Here is a 19,378-nt window from a genome sequence, read left to right on the forward strand (position 1 = left end):
AGGTTGCGCTGCTCCGTCCGTCCATATTCCTTGTAGACGCTTCGGTTCCCGATGTGTGTAGCACCGTACCTGTGGATAGCTTGTATTTGCTGTCCGCTTTAATCATTAATACAGGACTGGGAATCCAAATCAAGAATTTTTATTTTTTAGTGCAGGAAGTTTGACACCAGTCAATAATTGAAGTATTTTTTAATTTATAACTAAATTTTTTAACTTACAATTTGACAGGCAGAATATTTAATGATTATTTTATATTATTAATTATTATGTGATTATCAGTCAAGATTAATGTTGATGATACATTGCAAGATGAGCTCGTTAATACGTAATGTATTCCAATATCATTAGCTACTATAGTCGATATTTTTCATAGCTTACTTGTGTATGACGGACGCGGAGTGAAAGTTGCATTGAAAATACACTATTGGGATTCATTAGAGCCGTCAGTTTCCGTGAACTGTAAACCACCCACACGCAGCTTCGTCATCCGTACATCATTCCGGGACCAGGAAACGCTCGTGTGATCAGGCTTCCGCAAGTTGCATAAATTCGTAAATTCGTGTCTCGAGTGCGTGCGATAGGAAGAGAAATTCCGATGCTGCAGTCGGTGCGTGTATGCATGAGAACTGATTACTCAGACTTCCAACCAACGTCATTTTATTGCTGCTGGTTACGAAATGTGTTACATGTGCAGTTGTCACTGGTGCCGGCACGTCATGCGTTCACAACGGCGATATCGTCCTAAAACTCTTCCTATTTGAACTCCAACTTTGTTCATTTCTATTCTCCAATATTGTCGCTTTCCATCCAAACTGTTTTTGCGTACCAGTTTAGATGCGTGTTGCCATTGAACTTATGCACAATTATGTCCTGACATAGCATTATTTATTTTACTTGTGCTCTTGTAATGATTTATTTGTGATTATTGAAACCTAGTATGCTGATCTAGTTGATGCAGAAGAATTGTCGCGTATTGTTTTTCTAGAGGACACACATGACATACAAATAGTGCGTTTATGGTTTAGTTATGCAATACCGTTCGGAATAAAACGTGTACCGTGAAGAAATGAAATTTTATTAACTTGATTTTTACCATAAAAAATTGCAGGTAAGCATGCATGCAAATATATCCACGAGACGAGCAGGGCAGTCGAAAGATCTTGTATCCTTCATGCAGTAGAGATCTGAAGGTCAGCCCGTCAGCAAACATTTCTAAGTCGCTAAGTGTTCTCCGAAGATCATAAGTAATAATATCCTCCCGTGCGCTGTGGTCCCGTCAGTAGAGATCTGAAGGTCAACTCGTCAGCAAACATTTCTAAGTCGCTAAGTGTTCTCAGAGGATCATAAGTTTAATATCCTCCCGTGCTCTGTGGTCCGTCAGTGGAGATCTGAAGGTCAGCCCGTCAGCAAATATTTCTAAGTGGCTAAGTGTTCTCAGAAGATCATAAGTAATAATATCCTGCTGTGCGCTGTGCCATGGTCCCGCCAGTAGAGATCTGAAGGTCAGCCCGTCAGCAAACATTTCTAAGTCGCTAAGTGTTCTCCGAAGATCATAAGTAATAATGTCCTCCCGTGCGCTGTGGTCCGTCAGTAGAGATCTGAAGGTCAGCTCGTCAGCAAACATTTCTAAGTCGCTAAGTGTTCTCAGAAGATCATAAGTAATAATATCCTCCCGTGCGCTGTGGTCCCGTCAGTGGAGATCTGAATGCTGCTGGCCCCTCACTCGGCACGACTCGCCCCAGGCGCATGATTGATCTTGCGCCTCTTCCGTACGTAGGCCCCGCGCACACCGCCTGCATGGATGGCCTCATGTCTTTGCTAGCAAATCCTTCTTAACCCTCAACCGCCGTATATGTCACTCTCCGGAACATAACTTTCAACTTAACCCTCTACCGCCGTATGCGTCACTCTCCGGGAACATAACTTTCAACTTAACCCTCTACCGCCGTACATGTCACTCTTCGGGAACATAACTTTCAACTTAACCCTCTACCGCCGTATACGTCACTCTCCGGGAACATAACTTTCAACTTAACCCTCTATACCGCCGTATATGTCACAATCCGGGAACATAACTTTCAACTTAACCCTCTACCGCCGTATGAGTTGTCGTACGTGGCGGCAACCATCAGTGCAAGTCATTTTGCGCTCAGTAGAACGTATTCTTTTTGGGAAGTAGGCTTGTGACAATATTGCTCCGGTTACTCATGTCAGGCGGTAGAGGGTTAAACTTATTTCCCGGGCTGAGGAATGGGATTAATCTCATGTTTCACGATAACCCGTTTTAACTCGTCGATTGAATATGGTTTTAACTTTAGTTGAATGATTGAAATTGTGAAATATTATTAGTTCGACGATTTATGGTGTACAATTTAAGCTGTCGAAGGTGCTGCTTTCAGCATGGCCTCGGCTTGGTTTCCTAAATGAACTATGGGTACCTTAATTCCTAGGGAGATTTAATGAGAAATTATAGGATGTATTTAAAATATAGAAGATGAATTCTCATGATTTGGTTTGTTTAAATTTAAAAATAAGAAAGAGCAGTTTTCTTAACGATAATACCTTTATGTTTATTTCATTATTTTTCATTTCAATTCTATTAGTTAAATTGTTTAGTTCCTAACCCAGTGATAATTACTTATAAGCATAAGGCAGACTACTATTGTATTAAATAAGAAGAATCAGGCTTAGTTTCACCCTCGGTGTCATCGAAATCAGCGCGATGCGGCTCTCAGTACCTCATTTCTCTCTTTTGCTTCATGTCCTTAATTCAGCTTAGTATTGCGGATTAATAATTAATAGAGCACAATAATTATTACTGTTACAACGACCGTGAACGGGGGAAATTGTGTCGTGAAAATATACTGTCTTAGATAATGGTTCTTTATCACTGTTATAATTAGTGTTGTTAATCATCTAATTAGCTTGAGGATATCGACTGATGGTTTTTTTTTTCTTTGCAGCGATGGCAGAGGAGGTGGTTCGTGCTCTACGACGACGGTGAACTCACCTACTCTGTTGATGACCTGGTCAGTGATTGTGTTTGTTAAAATTCAATAGATTTTAAAACAAAACTTAGCTTTCAGTTATGCATGTTGTTAATAATCAGCTATGCTGTACTCATTATACGATTAATCTTACTGCTGAGTGTTGGCGTAATTTTCACTCTTTTAATTACATTAGATATTCCTTAAATGCATACGGTTGTTTTTGTGGAATTGATAAAAAATTATTTCTTTATCCTTGAACAATTATTAAAAAATGACCAATGCTACTTGGTCAAAAATTTTTTTAAGCAGTGCTCACTGGTATTGCAGCAGTGGAAGAAATGAATGTGTCATAAAATTTTTACTAGAGTCGAAACGCTTTATTCTCACATGAGATCACTAATTGTCGGTCTTTGTTCATATTCTTCTTATTCAATAATCTATGGATTCCTGATGCTCGTCTCATTCGCCTCTAATTGCAAACGAAATTTTTCTCATTTGCAAATTTTAACCCTTCATTTTAAAAATCTATGTAATTACCAGCGTTAAACATGAAGATATTTGTGCAGTTGCATACAATACCGATCTTGACATGAGCAATCCAAAGCTCGTGTTGGCCGCGGCGCTTCTGCTGCTCAAGTAGTTTGGCTACGTCATGGCAAGACGGTCTATAATTTGCCTGTCAGAAGCCTGCATGGGTCGGACACCTAACTCTATGCAACAGCCGCTGCTTTTGTCCTTATCCTCGCCGATCTGCGGCGTACGATGGATGTTTTTCTGATGCTTTCCAGCATAGCGATGTACTCTTGTCTCGTCTATCTCTGGCGAATAAGCGCTCATGGAAATTTCTAGGTACCTTACGTAAGACACCAAACTTCTTTTGCAATAACAAATAATCAGAAAAAATAATGCGGTGACTTTCATCTACGGGCAAATATTATTGTAGTGAAATTAATAAGGAAAAATGTATTCAAAACTATAAATACTATTGGATCATGTTTGAATACGATGCATTTTGGGAATTTAAAATTGACGTCGTCGATCGAGAATGCCGCTGATCTGTAAGCACCATGTTTCATTGCTATCCTCCAGAAAATAGACGGTGAAAATATCACTAAATTTTCGCGCTTTATATTGCTGGTGGCCACGGGCATAAAGCATTGCACGTAGTCTTTTCTACGAATCCCTGAAAATTTTTAAAATTTACGCAGTAGAACTACTCTGTTTCAGCTACAGTACACGAAGAAAATTTTAGTCTCTTGAACCTTGGTCCACTGACGCTCTTCTCACCAGGCATTTAGGTAAGAACAGCTCGTGTTCATGCTTCCATGCATAGACCAAGAATTGAACTGTCTTCTAAGGGTTGCGCTTGTAATAGACTTTAAACACGAATTGCACTGTCGAGGGTTAATGTAACACTCAAAATAATGACAAAATTAGAGTTTCAGTACACCTGCATGAACACTACTTTGATTCGACTTAAGAACGAAGACTACATGCATGCCATCTATCATCAGTCCTTCGAATAAGACCATCAATCATACTATTGATAAAATGACTCGTGCTGAATTTCACATCTGATGCGTCGTTTTGCCGCTGCTCCATAGCCCAAACAAGAATTTTGTACAGAATTTCACTATAGGAAAGTTAAGGCATTCCATATAATTTTCTATCTCAATTCACGGGTAACCTTTCTTATCTACTTGAATCCTTTGTAAATTGTCTGTTCGCAATGATTTTATTTTTAATTAATCAGGCGTACCTGAAGCTCGCACGCCTAATTGTTTGCGAGTTGCTCATATTACGTATCAGACTTGCTATTATACATGAACAATCGGGGAACAGTAATCCTAATTTACAGCATTTTGGTTGCATTCTAAAACCACCATTACCACCCGAACATTTTCCTCTCAGCATCTATGTGCTGTCAGCTCAAGGTTTATTTCACCATCTACGAGACAAGCAATGTTTTGTCTTCTCTGCCATGAACAAATGGCACGATTCAGTTTAGATGCACGAGTAATATGACCTGAAGAATTCGATCTCCGTCAAGCAGCGGGATGTCTAACTTTCTCGTAGACGGGCTTGACATTTCTTGAACACGCCTAGGATTTTTAATAAAGAGGCAGGCAGGAATAATTGATGAAGCTATCATTAGTGTTAGAAGTGGCACAGAATGAAGAAGTTGGCTTGATCTTTGCACAAAGATATGACGTATTACGCAGCCGACACCTTGTAGTACTCAGAGAAATGAGTTAAACATTGTCCAACTTGTGATGTACTTTTGCCAACGTATGTGTCATCCTCACCTAGTTTGGCTGGCCGAAGGACATATCAGTGCAACCTCCGTTCTCTGCTTGCGCCTTAGGGGTAAAATGTATCACTATTTGGACAATATGACCCATTAATTTTTTGAAGTGAGTGACGCTTTCTTAATTGAATTCTTGTTGATTCGTTTTGGAGGATTGAGGCAATGTGTACATAATGCAAGTATTCCATGAATGATCCGACTGCACCCATGCAGGTATTATCTATAGCTACTGTGAACACCTAAGCATGCATGCCAACTATCGTTTTTTACCTGGTTAAATTATTCACTGGTACTATGACGAAGCTTTTGGTACGATGACACTTCTGTTCGCTCTACGCTCCGTGTATTAACTAAGTATTGGATGCAGTGCATTTTTTGACTACCTGCATTGCACGCTAGCTGTGCTCTTTGTTATATATTTTTAGCTCTGCCGTCGCCCACGCTCCGCCAGTTCAAGCCTGATTATATTAACTCGACGTCTGCAATTTCGCTGATCTCTAAAATTATTCTCGTGCAAGGCTGCCCTGCTTTGCCATTTGAAAAGCCACTGCCCTACCGCAGTCACCGTACGGAGAACTGACTGTTGGACTTACCGTGATTGCCGTGCGCTCGAGGGCTTCTTAAGCCTGCAATGTGGACTGGTAAGCGATAATTAAAGAAAATTAGGCAATAGGTACTTTTGTATGTTACGCGTGCTGCGCATGATTAGGGTACTTTCGTAAATACTGACTTCGCTATTATTCCCATGTGATTTTTTAAATAACTTTGATATTAACGCATACAAGAGATACCTCCATAAAATCAAGTAATAGTTTATACTATCATGCGCACAAACCGTCTCCTGCGATACAGGTGGTGCGCATGGTTCTAATACTTTCTTAAAATAGTGATTCAAATTTTAAGTAACAATCAAGTTATCAATTAGTAACCTAATTGTGTAACGGAGCATAATTAGGATCGTGTATAGAGATGGGCGTTGAATAGCCTCATTACCAATGGGTTTTGTTTAGCGGTGGGTCCATTCAAGATTTCTCATTGTCGGCCTGGAGGGGACACATATGCGATTTGCCTAATGACAGTAATCCTGTTTTTAAACCCCTGTTATTAACTGCAGTTTGTAGTTTTTATATCCTTGCTGCTACTTAGTATACTCTTACAAATTGTCTCCTACGTTTTTATTCTCTACCAACCCTTTCACTTATATTTTGTCTCGGTGTTGCTTCTGCCAAATTGGCTCTCATTCCAAGTATCCTGCTGTAGCTCTCGCTATTGAATGGTTGACGTCGCAGTCTTGCTTCTGCTACTGCAAGAGCTGTGACCAAATTGAGTTGTGATATGAATTAATTTATTGAAATAAACTCTTCTAAGTGTTTTTCGCTTCTTGCTATCTAGCATTCGACTCGTATCACTACTTTATTTTCTTTCTGTTAACTCCACTTAACTCAACTTTAGCGTTCAAGGTACTCATCTTGTCTGTAAACATTAGTCTCAGCTGCCTGCTATTTTTACAAGACAGTAATTCCTGTTATTTCTTTATTTCTACTAATTTATTCATTTGCTTTTAAGCTACTATTCTACTGATAACTTTCCAGCTCTTTTTGCTCATACTGCTGATGTTGCTCTTATGACTGCATTTGCTTTCACAGCTGCTTTTGCTCCTTGTATTTCTGTATCTCTCATAACTGTTGTTACCTCTTTGCATTGCTGTTGCTCCGTCCGTTTTTTGTTGCCCCTTTGCATTGCTGTTGCTCCGTCCGTTTCTTGTTGCCCTTTGCATTGCTGTTGCTCCGTCCGTTTCTTGTTGCCCCTTGCATTGCTGTTGCTCCGTCCGTTTCTTGTTGCCCCTTGCATTGCTGTTGCTCTTACTGCTGTTGCTCCATCCGTTTCTTGTTGCCCTTTGCATTGCTGTTGCTCCGTCCGTTTCTTGTTGCCCCTTGCATTGCTGTTGCTCCGTCCATTTCTTGTTGCCCTTTGCATTGCTGTTGCTCTCACTGCTGTTGCTCCGTCCATTTCTTGTTGCCCTTTGCATTGCTGTTGCTCATACTACTGTTGCTCCGTCCGTTTCTTGTTGCCTTTTTTTCATTGCTGTTGCTCATACTACTGTTGCTCCGTCCGTTTCTTGTTGCCCTTTGCATTGCTGTTGCTCTTACTACTGTTGCTCCGTCCGCTTCTTGTTGCCCCTTTGCATTGCTGTTGCTCTTACTACTGTTGCTCCGAACGTTTCCTGTTGCCCCTTTGCATTGCTGTTGCTTCGTCCGTGTCTTGGCTTGCTCCGCGGGCCGCCGCTGCTGTCGAGGCATAAACGGTACTGACCGACGCAGGTCAAAGACCCACCTCCGCTTGAGGCCTCAGCCTCTCGGCCTAAGAGCCTCTCGTTGTAACTGACAACCGCGGCCTGCTAGCTGATGCCCCTGCTCGGCGCTGTCCCCTATACTGCAACATCGTCGCTCCCGCTTGTAGCGTCGACTAAACACTTATGCACTGGTGCTGGAGTATCAAAAATAGTTAAGAATTCATAACTCCGGTAGCCAATGGCAATTAACGATGGCATTTCAAGCTAAATCAACCAATCACAGACGAGAAAACGGCCGCTACGTGCCCTTAAGCTGCAACGTGTACTTAAAATAGTTATAAATGCCCGGCCGTGGATTTCCTCAAGTCACTTATGATTTGCAATTTAATTACGTAATGGTGTTGTGGTAGACGATAAGAAAATCGTAATGGTGTGGTGGTTCGCCATAAGAATTTATGGCGAATATTTAGGGATCTTAGTTTATGACTGACATCTTTCTTTCTAAAAGATTGTCATGCGTTAGATGTCCTTGGTTGGAGATTTGCAAGCTTTTATATAATTGTTCCTGATAGTTGCTTTCTGGCACGCAGATCGCTCTCTGCTGATCTATTTTAGTAGGAATAATTTTTGATTCTTGAGACCTCCTCGAAAGATTTCACTTTTCTAATCTTTTTCTGGTGTTTTTTTTTCTAATTCACCTAATGTCTTGCCTTTTTACCTTTGAAGTTTTTTATTTATTTTTTCTCACTATAAATGTTGAGCTTCATACGACGACTTCAATCTCTAGTTTCCATTCAAGTGCGACTCTCATGAAACTGAATGCAATTTACTTAGATTATCTTATACATTATACCTATCCAGACCATGGAGATTGCTGTCATTATGTTGCATGGTATGACCATTAACCAACCACATGGCAACTACCATCGTTCTCTTGCACTGCTGTCACCTGCAGGCGACCACACGACAATTATTCAAAACCTGACACCAGCCACGTGTTAATCACGTGCTGGAGACGCTCCATTTGAACGTATTAATCTTCCCCTAGCGTGTACGTAGCTGGCACTGGAATATATGCCACATCATCCTTGCTATGTTTGTTGTTACCGCATCTGGGATTTGTCTTGGAGACGCGCGTCACGGGCCGTGTTATTATGAACACCCGATCTTCCTTCTCCGTATCAGTCGCGCTCATTTCTCACAGTGTTCGTTTCTTGAGCGTTCTTGGCCAGGACAGCTCAGTATTTGGTTCAGTTACGATGCAAATTTGGTTCAAATGTTCTTCTTAGGCCTACAGTACCGCAATTTAAATATTTTCAGGCAACTTATTACTTTGTTTGGTTACTTAACTATATTGTTGCTGACTGGTTACTCTCAATTTATTTTATTGAAGGGAACTGTGTGTGTGAAACTAAGTTTGTTTGTGTGAATTATTCTTCAAGTTATTTTTTCAATTAGTTCATTAACCCACTGAGCACCACTGGCTGGCACTTCTTTAATGCATTCTCGCATCGTACCCGCTTTGAATTGTAATTCAACGTTTACAAGGCAGCATTGGTGTTTTTATTCACATTACCACACTCCCCTATTTTGTCCTGTGCAGCTTACGAGAGAATCTGTTCCATCCATTTAGGTGCGATTTTCTCTAGAATCTTGAAATACCTCTCATCATAATACCTCTCATTATAATACCTCTCATCATAATACCTCTCATCATAATACCTCTCATTATAATACCTCTCATTTTAATACCTCTCATCATAATACCTCTCATTATTAACGAATACATTATTTTACCTCGAACAAAATCACAACCATTACTTACGACGCAACCGTTACGTACGACACAACCGTTACTTATAACACAACCGTTACTTATAACACAACCGTTACTTATAACACAACCGTTACTTATAACACAACCGTTATTTATAACACAACCGTTACTTATATCAACCGTTATTAATAACACAACCGTTACGTACGACACAACCGTTACTTAGAACACAACCATTATTTATAACACAACCGTTACTTAGAACACAACCGTTACTTAGAACACAACCGTTACTTAGAACACAACCGTTACTTAGAACACAACCGTTACTTAGAACACAACCGTTACTTATAACACAACCGTTACGCACAACACAATTTAAATGAGAAAGCAGCTGGTCAGATAAGTTGGGCTGAACGTGATTAGAAAGAATTAATAAGACAAGCCACGTTGATTGCCTGTGTTGGTATGAGCTTCATTAATTCAATTGGCTTCATTGTGGGGCTGGCCATAAGCTTCAACGATTCATTAATTTATTCTATTGTTATTAATTCGGCATGATAAGTCCATTAGTTTCGTACGTGCTTCATCGCCAGGCAGGTTCTGAGCTCTGAAATGTTTATTACACATTTGTTTATTGTGTGGTATACTAAATGTACTATGCATTATTACATATTATGTTTTCTCCAACCAGCGACAGTTAGGCAGTTATCTCTTGCTAACAGGTACCACTTTTCTAAAAATAGTGTGTACGTCTCAAGTTATACTTTGGGAGCTAGATGAATGCAGTGATATTATTGTTTATTTTACTACATTCTGACCATGTTTTTCTCTATAATTCTTTTCTGTTTGATGATTTATGGCAAAATTTTTCATTCATTGCGATTAACATTATCTGGACAATCCTCGTAGTTTTATGCATTAAACTCAAGATGACCGATATCCGCGTTTTAATTCCTTACCCTATTGCATTGAACTCAAGATGACCAGTCTCCACATTCTAACTCCTTACCGTTGTATTTCTTGATGATGATTCTCAATAGTCGAAAGAATTGCATTGTTTCACTCCGCATCGTCATTTCGCATTCAAGACACGCGTGCATTCATAGCTAATTTACCCTGGCATTCGACACAGCTTGGCCACAATCTTTCCTGGGTTTACGTGTCGTCGTTTGTTGTTAAGAGTACTGTTCCGTTGCAGAGCCTAGCGTGGCTGTGCTAGCTTTATCAATTCATCGTACTTAACAGTCTTTATGGCTTGGAGGCGTCCTGTTTATGGCCAGTCATCAAGTTCTAGCTTTATTACAGCGACCGTAAAGTTCGTAATTGCCGAGGTGAGTGAGAACTTTTAAACTACATTCAAGACCGCTCGTTTATAATGCCCCAAGTTTATACCGTTACGACTGTGGCGCCAGCTTCGTTGAACGGTATGCTTCAGTGGTTTTGTTTATAAAAACCAGTATGGGTTGCTGCAGTGGAGCTGGTATAATGCATATATTAGGCTGAGCTTTACTTTTTTATGCAGATCATGTGGGGTATCCCTTGAGTCTTGTTGAACCCAATGGTACGGCAGCATTCTTATCATTCTAGTGCTTGCTTTCTACTGCGTAGGTTACAGTCGTGACGTTGAATGTTAATTATTACAGCCTCTGCTCTGCGTATATATGTACATTTCCAACTTGAATCTGTCGTACCACTTCGTAATTTTGTTATCATGTAACAACAATTAATAGCCAGTTTGATTTCTGCGATGAACATAAAAATCATTCCTCGATTTATGAATTCCCTTTTTTAAAAATACACAGCCTTGGATGGCAGGTTAATTGTGGCAGTTTCCTTTCAATTTATCCTCAGATTTCGGTTGAAGCAAACGTCGTGATAAGCGCTTCGTAGAATATTAATAATAATAAAATATTTGACTAGCTGGAAGTCGTTTGTTAAATTCTTGGGATTGTAGAATTTTTTAGTGTAGTTATTCAATAGTTAATTTGTCTATAACAGATTTATTCTACCAATAAAGGAAACATAAATATAGTCCTTTTGTTATATATTACTTAGGTGAGTTTTGTTACGTTAAGTAATTTTTAATTAGGAGCAATACGTGATTTATGCAGCCTCAGAAAATCATTTTCAAAATTCCATTAAATGTAAAAAAAACTAACCGTCCTTATAGTTCGCAAGCGCAATTTTCTTAAAATTGCACGAGTTCTAGGTGAGAGAACGTGATCTTACTGATCCTCATCCATTAGCTGAGTTAGTTTGCTATCGAGACACATTTAAACAGAATTTGTCCATCGTTTGTTGGAGGTCGTCGGAGCGTTAACACATCGTGATGCAGCCAATAAACTGCATTACTCAGGCGCTCACATCGCTGATCTTAAAAGCCAGATGATGTTCACGACTTTATGCGAGGCGCCTAATTTTGCATTTAATGACGTGCTCTCTAAATCCTTTATTGACCAGTTTATTATCCATTAATTGCCGTGTGTCCCTTTTATGGCTATCTAATGTTTGAACTGGAATGCCTGCTGCTTTAAATAATGAAGATTGACTATCCACATGCTTGTCACTCGGTCGTTGCATTGTTGCATTTTTATATTTTTCCGCTAATGCATGTTGTGTGGCATCCACGAACGACGTGGCTTCAGAGGTTTCGATGGCACCATGATCATATATCAAAAACTAGATCGTCCTTTTCACTTATAGCTGTCTGTTATAATCTGTATAAAATCTTTTTATATGATCAAATGTTCACAAATGTCTTCTTGATATCTTTATATTGTATTTATTTAAAAAATGTATTTTTTGGTGAATCCAGACATAGTTCCATGCGCTATTTTCTTCGTGGTATTCGTATAATGGTTCGTGACGTGTACATTTATTCGCGTATAAACTACTTTTCGACAACAATTCCAGGAATTTATTGTTGTCTCTTTGTGTTCACTTCTCTAGCAGACTCATACTTGCACGTGCAACTTTTACCTTGCCATCAATTTCAGGAATTTCTTGTTGTCTGTTTGTGTTCACTTCTCTCGCAAACTCATACTTGCACGTGCAACTTTTACCTTGCCATCAATTCCAGGAATTTCTTGTTGTCAGTTTGTGTTCACTTCTTTCGCAGACTCATACTTGCACGTGCAACTTTTACCTTGCCATCAATTCCAGGAATTTATTGTTGTCTCTTTGTGTTCACTTCTCTCGCAGTCTCATACGTGCACGTGCAACTTTTACCTTGCCATTGCTGAGGTTGAGGCTCGCTTAGTGTCGTTCATGTACGAGGTTCTCGTAGAAAGCCTGGCAGTCGGCGTACCACGTATACGCTGACCACCAACAGCCGGGCCACTCCGTGTCACTTTCGAAAGTCCGCTGGTGTTTTCGATCAGCATGCAGGCACCCAGAGAAATGAGTGAGATTTTGTCCAAATAGCAATGCATTTTTGCCTCCGTGTGGGTCATCCTAGCTGTCCCAGTTTGGACCTGCAAGAGGGGGTATCAGTCATCCGTGCAAAAAGTTGTCACGATGCGGACAATACGATCCAACCTTTTTTGGCGCATTTTCTCATTTATGGAAAAAATGCACTATTGTGCTCGTCATGTCCGTCCGTCTGTCTGTCCGTCTGTCTGTCCGTCTGTCTGTCCGTCTGTCTGTCTGTCCATCCGTCCGTGACCTAAAGTTTTCGTCGACGAGAAAATGCGCTCTCTGTCACTCACTGCAGTGAGTACTGAGTTAAATTTTTTCAGAGTACATACGTTGCACAGGTATACTCTGTCTTCCAGCTCAGTATTTTAAATTGTTTTAATTGGTTAGAATGTTATTATTTAAGTATTTAAATTATTCAATGTTGATCACAGCAATTAAACTCTTAGAATTTTTTATGTAAATTCGTTTGTACCACCGAAAAACAATAATTTAATAGAAAGTTACGGAAATATTTTTATTGCCTTCAAGAATGAGGTGGCTTTCTTTATAGCACATCTATTCCGCAAACGCTCATGCCTCTCCGCAGCACAACACAGATCATATTTTAGACTGGAATTTGCTTCTGACAGCTTTGCCCGATGCTGAGTTCCGAATCCGTTCCTGCCGAATACTTCTTTCGGCATATTATATTATGAGTATATACATATACATATAATATATACTACATAATATATAATATATACTATAATATATACTATACATACATATAATATATAATATACTTTCTATCTCGTAATCGTGATTACAATGTTACGTATTCATTCCGTTATGTTATTTTCTGCAATCGCCTTTTTCCTCAATATTGGCAAGGTATTTGCTTTAATCCAGTTTCTACAATAAATTAATACTAACATTTTTACAAAGACTATTATACTAACATAATAACACGGTCACCAATGAGCAGCCTACAGCCTCCTTCTCAGGGATTTATTCTAAAGATCAGGGGCCATACTTTCAAAACTCGCTAAGTGTACGTAAGTACTTACGCTCTATTTTCTTGTCTATGATTGGTGGATTTTGCTTGGAAGGCCGTCAATGATTGGCTGATGAACTTACGATCTCTTAACTTTTTTTTAAGTATGGCCCCAGTAATCGAGGTATGACTCACCTCGTACGGTTTTCACGTAACAGTAGTTCTGCTTTTGCCCGAGAAATAGTCTGAATTCACTGTCTTGGATTTAAACGTTATTTCTGTTTTAGACTTAACGGTAAAAAAATAATTTCGGTGAAAAATATCAGATTTTTGCTCGTGCTTGGTTTCGTTCAAGCAGCGACCGAAACAAACGCAGGGCGTTTAGTTAATACTTGGCGTGAAAAATTTATATTTTTGCTTTTATGCTCGTAAGAGAAGCGCTACTTATTTTGTATCGATTTACGTTACTGTGAGGTTCGCTGAATTTTCAATTGAATTTCTTTTATCTGCGTCGTTGTCTGTTTTATATTGCCGCTTCCTGGTAACGGTCTGCCACTCATAATTAAAGAACTTGCATTTCAAGACTGCCCGCTGGACAGGGCTTTACGATTCAATAATATAGCTTTCAGGTTCGATTAAAGTCAATGTCGCATCGCTTACCGTTTTCAATTTGGCTCTGAACTATTTATGCGACGTTATGCTCATGAACAGCTGCTCAAGACGTGCACCGCAGCAGCCTCAAGCCGCTCGCTGATGTGAACTTCGATGCAACGATCCGTGTCTCTCTCTCGGCTCGACGAACATATTTACTCCCATCTTTTATTCTTGGCATGTCTGCCTGCCGCCATGAGCATCGCCATCGGCAATTTCAGGATTCTTTTTATCGAGGCATGATCTTGATAATTACAGCGGTCGCGATTGCGTTCTTGTAAGGTGTTCGCAGATCAGTTGCGAATGCAGTTCTCTATCTTGCTTTCTATCTCGTGTGTTGCTGGCTTCTTGTCTTTACTGAAATTGTGATCGATATCGCAGGCTTCTGCTTCACACGATTCTTGGGCCTCTCTGGACCGTTGCTCGGTCACGATGTCTATTAAACGACCGCCATAACTAACTGTATTTATTTATACTAGATGTATGCATTCAGTATAGCATAACGCTGATCATTTAAGTGTTTCCAGTACAATTCAACTGCCTGTTGTTCTTGTAAGTTTCAAAAGCGTCTGGTAGTGGAAGTTAATTCTTTTTGGGTTTATACCGTGAATTTCATGTTTTGCGAATTGATTACTAAAAAACATAATAAATTGCTTTGTATCCGAATCTGCACATTTTTAGCTGTCTGCATTTTTTATTAAATCGTCATAGTAACTCCCTTACTCTTTCTAAGAATATCTCGTTAGAAAGGCTAATATTTTAGTTTGCCTTCAATTTTCTCAGCGGGCGCTGTCCTATCGTAGCGTCATCTATTAATTTCCAAGAGGCGCTGTTAGGCTAAGGTCCTCCACTTTAGAACAGCTTGAGGCATCCCGGCCGGTGTCTTGTCATCTACGTATCTCTTGATGCATCTTTCCGGTGCTCGAACACTCACTGCATCAGTAGCGAATAGGACTAAATCTCTTACTTATTTCATTCCGCTTGATCGCCGTTGAAAATTCCTGTAGACATCGCTTCGTCCTCGATAGAATATCTTTTGGAATTCACTTCGTTGTCGTGCACAGTTCTTCCACGAAAATATTTACTACAAGGGATGCAATGTGTGTGGCAAAATTTAAAGCTAAAATAAACAATTTGTTTATTTTTGTCCATGTCTTCCCTGTGTGTTTTTCAATAAAAGGAGAAGGTTTATTTCCTCTGTTCAAAATTCGTTCGCTATAATTGTAACGAAATTGTTTGCACATCTTAATAAAACCTGCATAATCACGTCCTTAGACGCCGCTTTGATTCTTTCTTTAATTCTCCCGATGAAAAACACTGGCGCAAGTTTCGAACTTTTCACTCCAACGTTGCTTATTGGCCCGATTTTCATCATTTTATTGAAGTAATAAAAGTCTGCAGTGACGCAAAGAAACTATTCCCGGCACTTTACCATATCGGTTGAACCATCTATCATAGGCAGTCTCAGACAATAGCTACTGTGCACTAAAATTCCAAATCAACCCATGAACCGTCGAAGATCTTGTAATTTCATTACATCCTTGGAATTTATCATGCAATACGTCAGATTTTTTTCTATCTCAAATCACATGGCAATTCTCAATTAGTTGCGCATAAGGGAATCTTCGAGTCCAATTAATAAGCTTGTTGGTACGACCAATGCCTCATTCGTTCCGAGTTCGTTCCGCTGAAGTACAACATTATTTATTGCTGCCTGGATCTCAAGTTGCATCATCAATTGCCAATCACTGGCTGTTAATCTCATATCTGGCGATGGATCCCGGAGTTTGAAACGTTCTCATAAACAATAATAGATTTTTTTTTACATTTTTTTCCTTTATTTACCACTTATTAGGCACAACGTTTTAGAATCGGGCAGCTTCAGCTTCCAGTTCGCAGCTCTGTTCCTCGTGTCGGGCGATTAGGCCCGAAATATTACACGCCCGTCTCCGCGGTCTCTAACCTTTTATCTGAGGAGGCTTGCCTAGGTGTCTTTAGACAATTAGCCTTTCGTAATTTTCTCTGCACTTCCTGACTGGAATTTTAAGTCAGTGGCCATTGTCGAAATCTGTGGCAGATTGCTGCGATGTTTTCATTGAAGCGAAATTTCATTGTTCAATTTTGAAATTATTGGCCAAATTGAGAATAACGTCTAGTGATTACGTTTGACTGATGGGAATGAGATTATATTTGAACTTTTATGCGTGGCTATCCGCGCATTTATAGGTTACTGGTCAGCTCGAGCTCTCATGTACCCAGCGCCAAGCTTCACTAATTTCGAATTTTAACCGGACATTGTCGTACAATTTTTGAGACGACCGACAGGTATTATCATATTTTCATATTTCAGTTTCGGTTTAATTATTTATATTAAATATTTTGAGTTCATCAGCTATGAACGATCGCTTCCAGTCACAATTCAATTGGAAAATTATAGATCAACTTGTGCTCTGTATTGAAGTTTTTTTTTTTTTTTGTTTTAATCTGGACTTTTATTCTATGGGCGACCAATTTATTTGCCTGATTAGATGGGCTCGTATTTTACTGTCCTATCAATTGATGATGATGGTTGGATATAAGTACGTGTTTTACAGTTCGAATAACATTAAGATCGCTAATCTGTAAAGGCTAGTAAGAAGTTTCTTACAGAGGCTTCTTTTTTCGATCGAAGAAAATTTGAATCTATTTCACTTTTAGAAAAATATTTTATTTCTTAATTTCTAGTGCTCTTTGTTCAAAATTAATTCATTGTCGGAAAACCTCACCATTAGACGCCTCAAAATTATTTATAATAATTTTTAGGATGTAGGAGCTTACTGTAAATGCGTTATCGCGCAAAATTGTAGCTCTTTATTAAAGTGTTCATGAGATTGCACTAATAACTCTGCGGCAGTACTATAGCAACACTATCATATGAAGCTCCAATGAGAAAATCAGAAATAGGAAATATGCATCGGAAGAAAAAATTTTAAAAGATGAAAACTTTTAACGGCTTAAATCAACAGATGATCGAGTGCGATATCCAGGTTAAGTTTTAACCTTGAGCGGTCTATGTGAGTGGGATTATCGATGAAACCTTAATTATCATTACTATATATGAGATGGGAACCGCAACGCAGTAATGGTAGTGATCCGTTAGTGACGTCCAACTGGCAGGCATCTACTGAATTTCGTACTGACTCTTCAAACTTCTAGCTTTAATTTCTTCAAAATTCTTTCTACTTCATTCACGCTGAGTGTTATCCAGCGACACATTGTTAACATTTCCTGCGTTTCAGAGTATTTGATGCTTTTGCTGCAATTCTATTACATGCAATGCATGCATGTAGTTATCTGTTAGTTTCTGTGTCTGTTATTGTGTTGGTCTTGCACATCGCATTGAAAATGGTACCGGTGTATCTGTTGACGAACATCGGACAAAATGCCAATGTATAGCGAAAAAAGTACTTGGAATTATGGATGTCTTTTGATGCGATGGTGAAAGGATCCATTTGAAGGTATTAGCTGTCACTTTAAAGACGGCTTAATGACTGTCGCGGTTTGCTTTAGTGACTGAGTGGCTCAGCGTATCCAAGAGAAAGTTTCTGCAGGACCATTGCTCCCGTCACCGCAAATGGTGCGCTAATAACCAAACGAAATTAGACGCTCTTCCCGTCGCATAGAATTCTTCTTACCTTCTGCTCCACTCCAACCACACTTTTTATCTTTTCGTCCAGTCTTTTTAAATACCTTTTTTGTCTTTTCGTACAGTCTTCTCTTAAATTACGTCTGTCAAAATGTACCGAGAATCGAGTAGTGCGAACATTAAGAAAGGAATGCGTCCGTCAGGGCAATTTTTTTATCAGGTTTTTAACCAGTGCGAACAAGGCGTCTCTGAGGATTCCCACATCAAAAATATTGGCTTGCGGTATAACTAGATGAGAATTTGGAATTGAAGTCGGCCAGAGTTGAGTAAAATGGGTATTAGGAACTCGTTATTCCGAGGCCCCTGATGCCGGGTTAACAATTAATCGCAGAACGTACGCCTCGCCTCGAGGGTTCTGACCCATGAAAATTACACGAGTCATCCAGGCAAACCTGATTTTTTAGTTCCTATTTACTTTAATTCCTTGCGTTATATAGTCGGGATATGTTTGTTGTAACGCGTCATTACTGCCAGCGTCGTGATTTGGCACAAAGTTGCGACATTTTTGTTTTAATGCTCATCATGCAATATCGTGAGGTTTTACTGACTTCTATAACGTGTAACTCTGAAGCCTGGAATGTCATTCGTACAATGAAATTAAGTTCTCTTTTTTACATTCTTTCTAGACACTGTTCGTGTTTTTATTTCACAGGCGAGTTAATTGCATTCAACGAATTCTTAGGGATTATTTTTTCCCAGCTGAAATTTATTGTACAATCTTTTTCGCAGCCTCGGTTGCGCATCGACTCTGTTGAAAATCAGTGCTTCGATAATTGTCTCATGTACACAAGCTAATTTTTTTTTAAATCAGAAACTTTAACCAATGTCAAAGGTTGTTGAAGACGAAGCGAACTTAAACTCAACTTAATTACCTTAATTAATATCACTATTTCATAAATATTTTTAGCGCATTTCCTCATTTATGGAAAAAAATGCACTATTGTGCTCGCCATGTCCGTCTGTCTGTCTGTCCGTCCGTGACTTCACGTTTTCGTCGACGAGAAAATGCGCTCTCTGTCACTTACTGCAGTGTGTACTGTGTTATATTTTATTATATTGCCTCAATTAATACGAGTGTTTTTGCACAGCCTGCGACCATCCCGCAAGGAGTGATCGACATGAACCGCGTGCTGGAGGTGTCAGGTGCCGAGGATGTCACGGGCAACCAGTTCTCGCTGGCGATCACATCACCTGATCGTGTCACGTTCGTTAAGGGCACGTCACGGGAGGAGAGCCGGTGGTGGCAGGACGTACTCTCCGTCTTTCCTCGCATGCACAAGG

At 39.6% G+C, this 19,378-nt stretch overlaps 1 protein-coding gene across 1 annotated transcript in view; it reads left to right on the forward strand.

The window, feature by feature from the left end:
* Positions 1 to 1,562: 1,562 nt before the first annotated feature.
* Positions 1,563 to 19,378, forward strand: part of LOC108667928 — a 58,032-nt gene continuing 40,216 nt past the window's right edge. The window contains exons 1-3 of the mRNA XM_047884123.1: positions 1,563 to 1,604; positions 2,964 to 3,029; positions 19,186 to 19,377. Coding sequence (XP_047740079.1) covers positions 1,563 to 1,604; positions 2,964 to 3,029; positions 19,186 to 19,377 — 300 coding nt within the window. The remainder of the gene's footprint in view (positions 1,605 to 2,963; positions 3,030 to 19,185; position 19,378) is intronic.

Source organism: Hyalella azteca, unplaced genomic scaffold (assembly GCF_000764305.2).
Source record: "Hyalella azteca isolate HAZT.00-mixed unplaced genomic scaffold, Hazt_2.0.2 contig14662, whole genome shotgun sequence".
Classification (NCBI taxonomy): Eukaryota; Metazoa; Arthropoda; class Malacostraca; order Amphipoda; family Hyalellidae; genus Hyalella; species Hyalella azteca.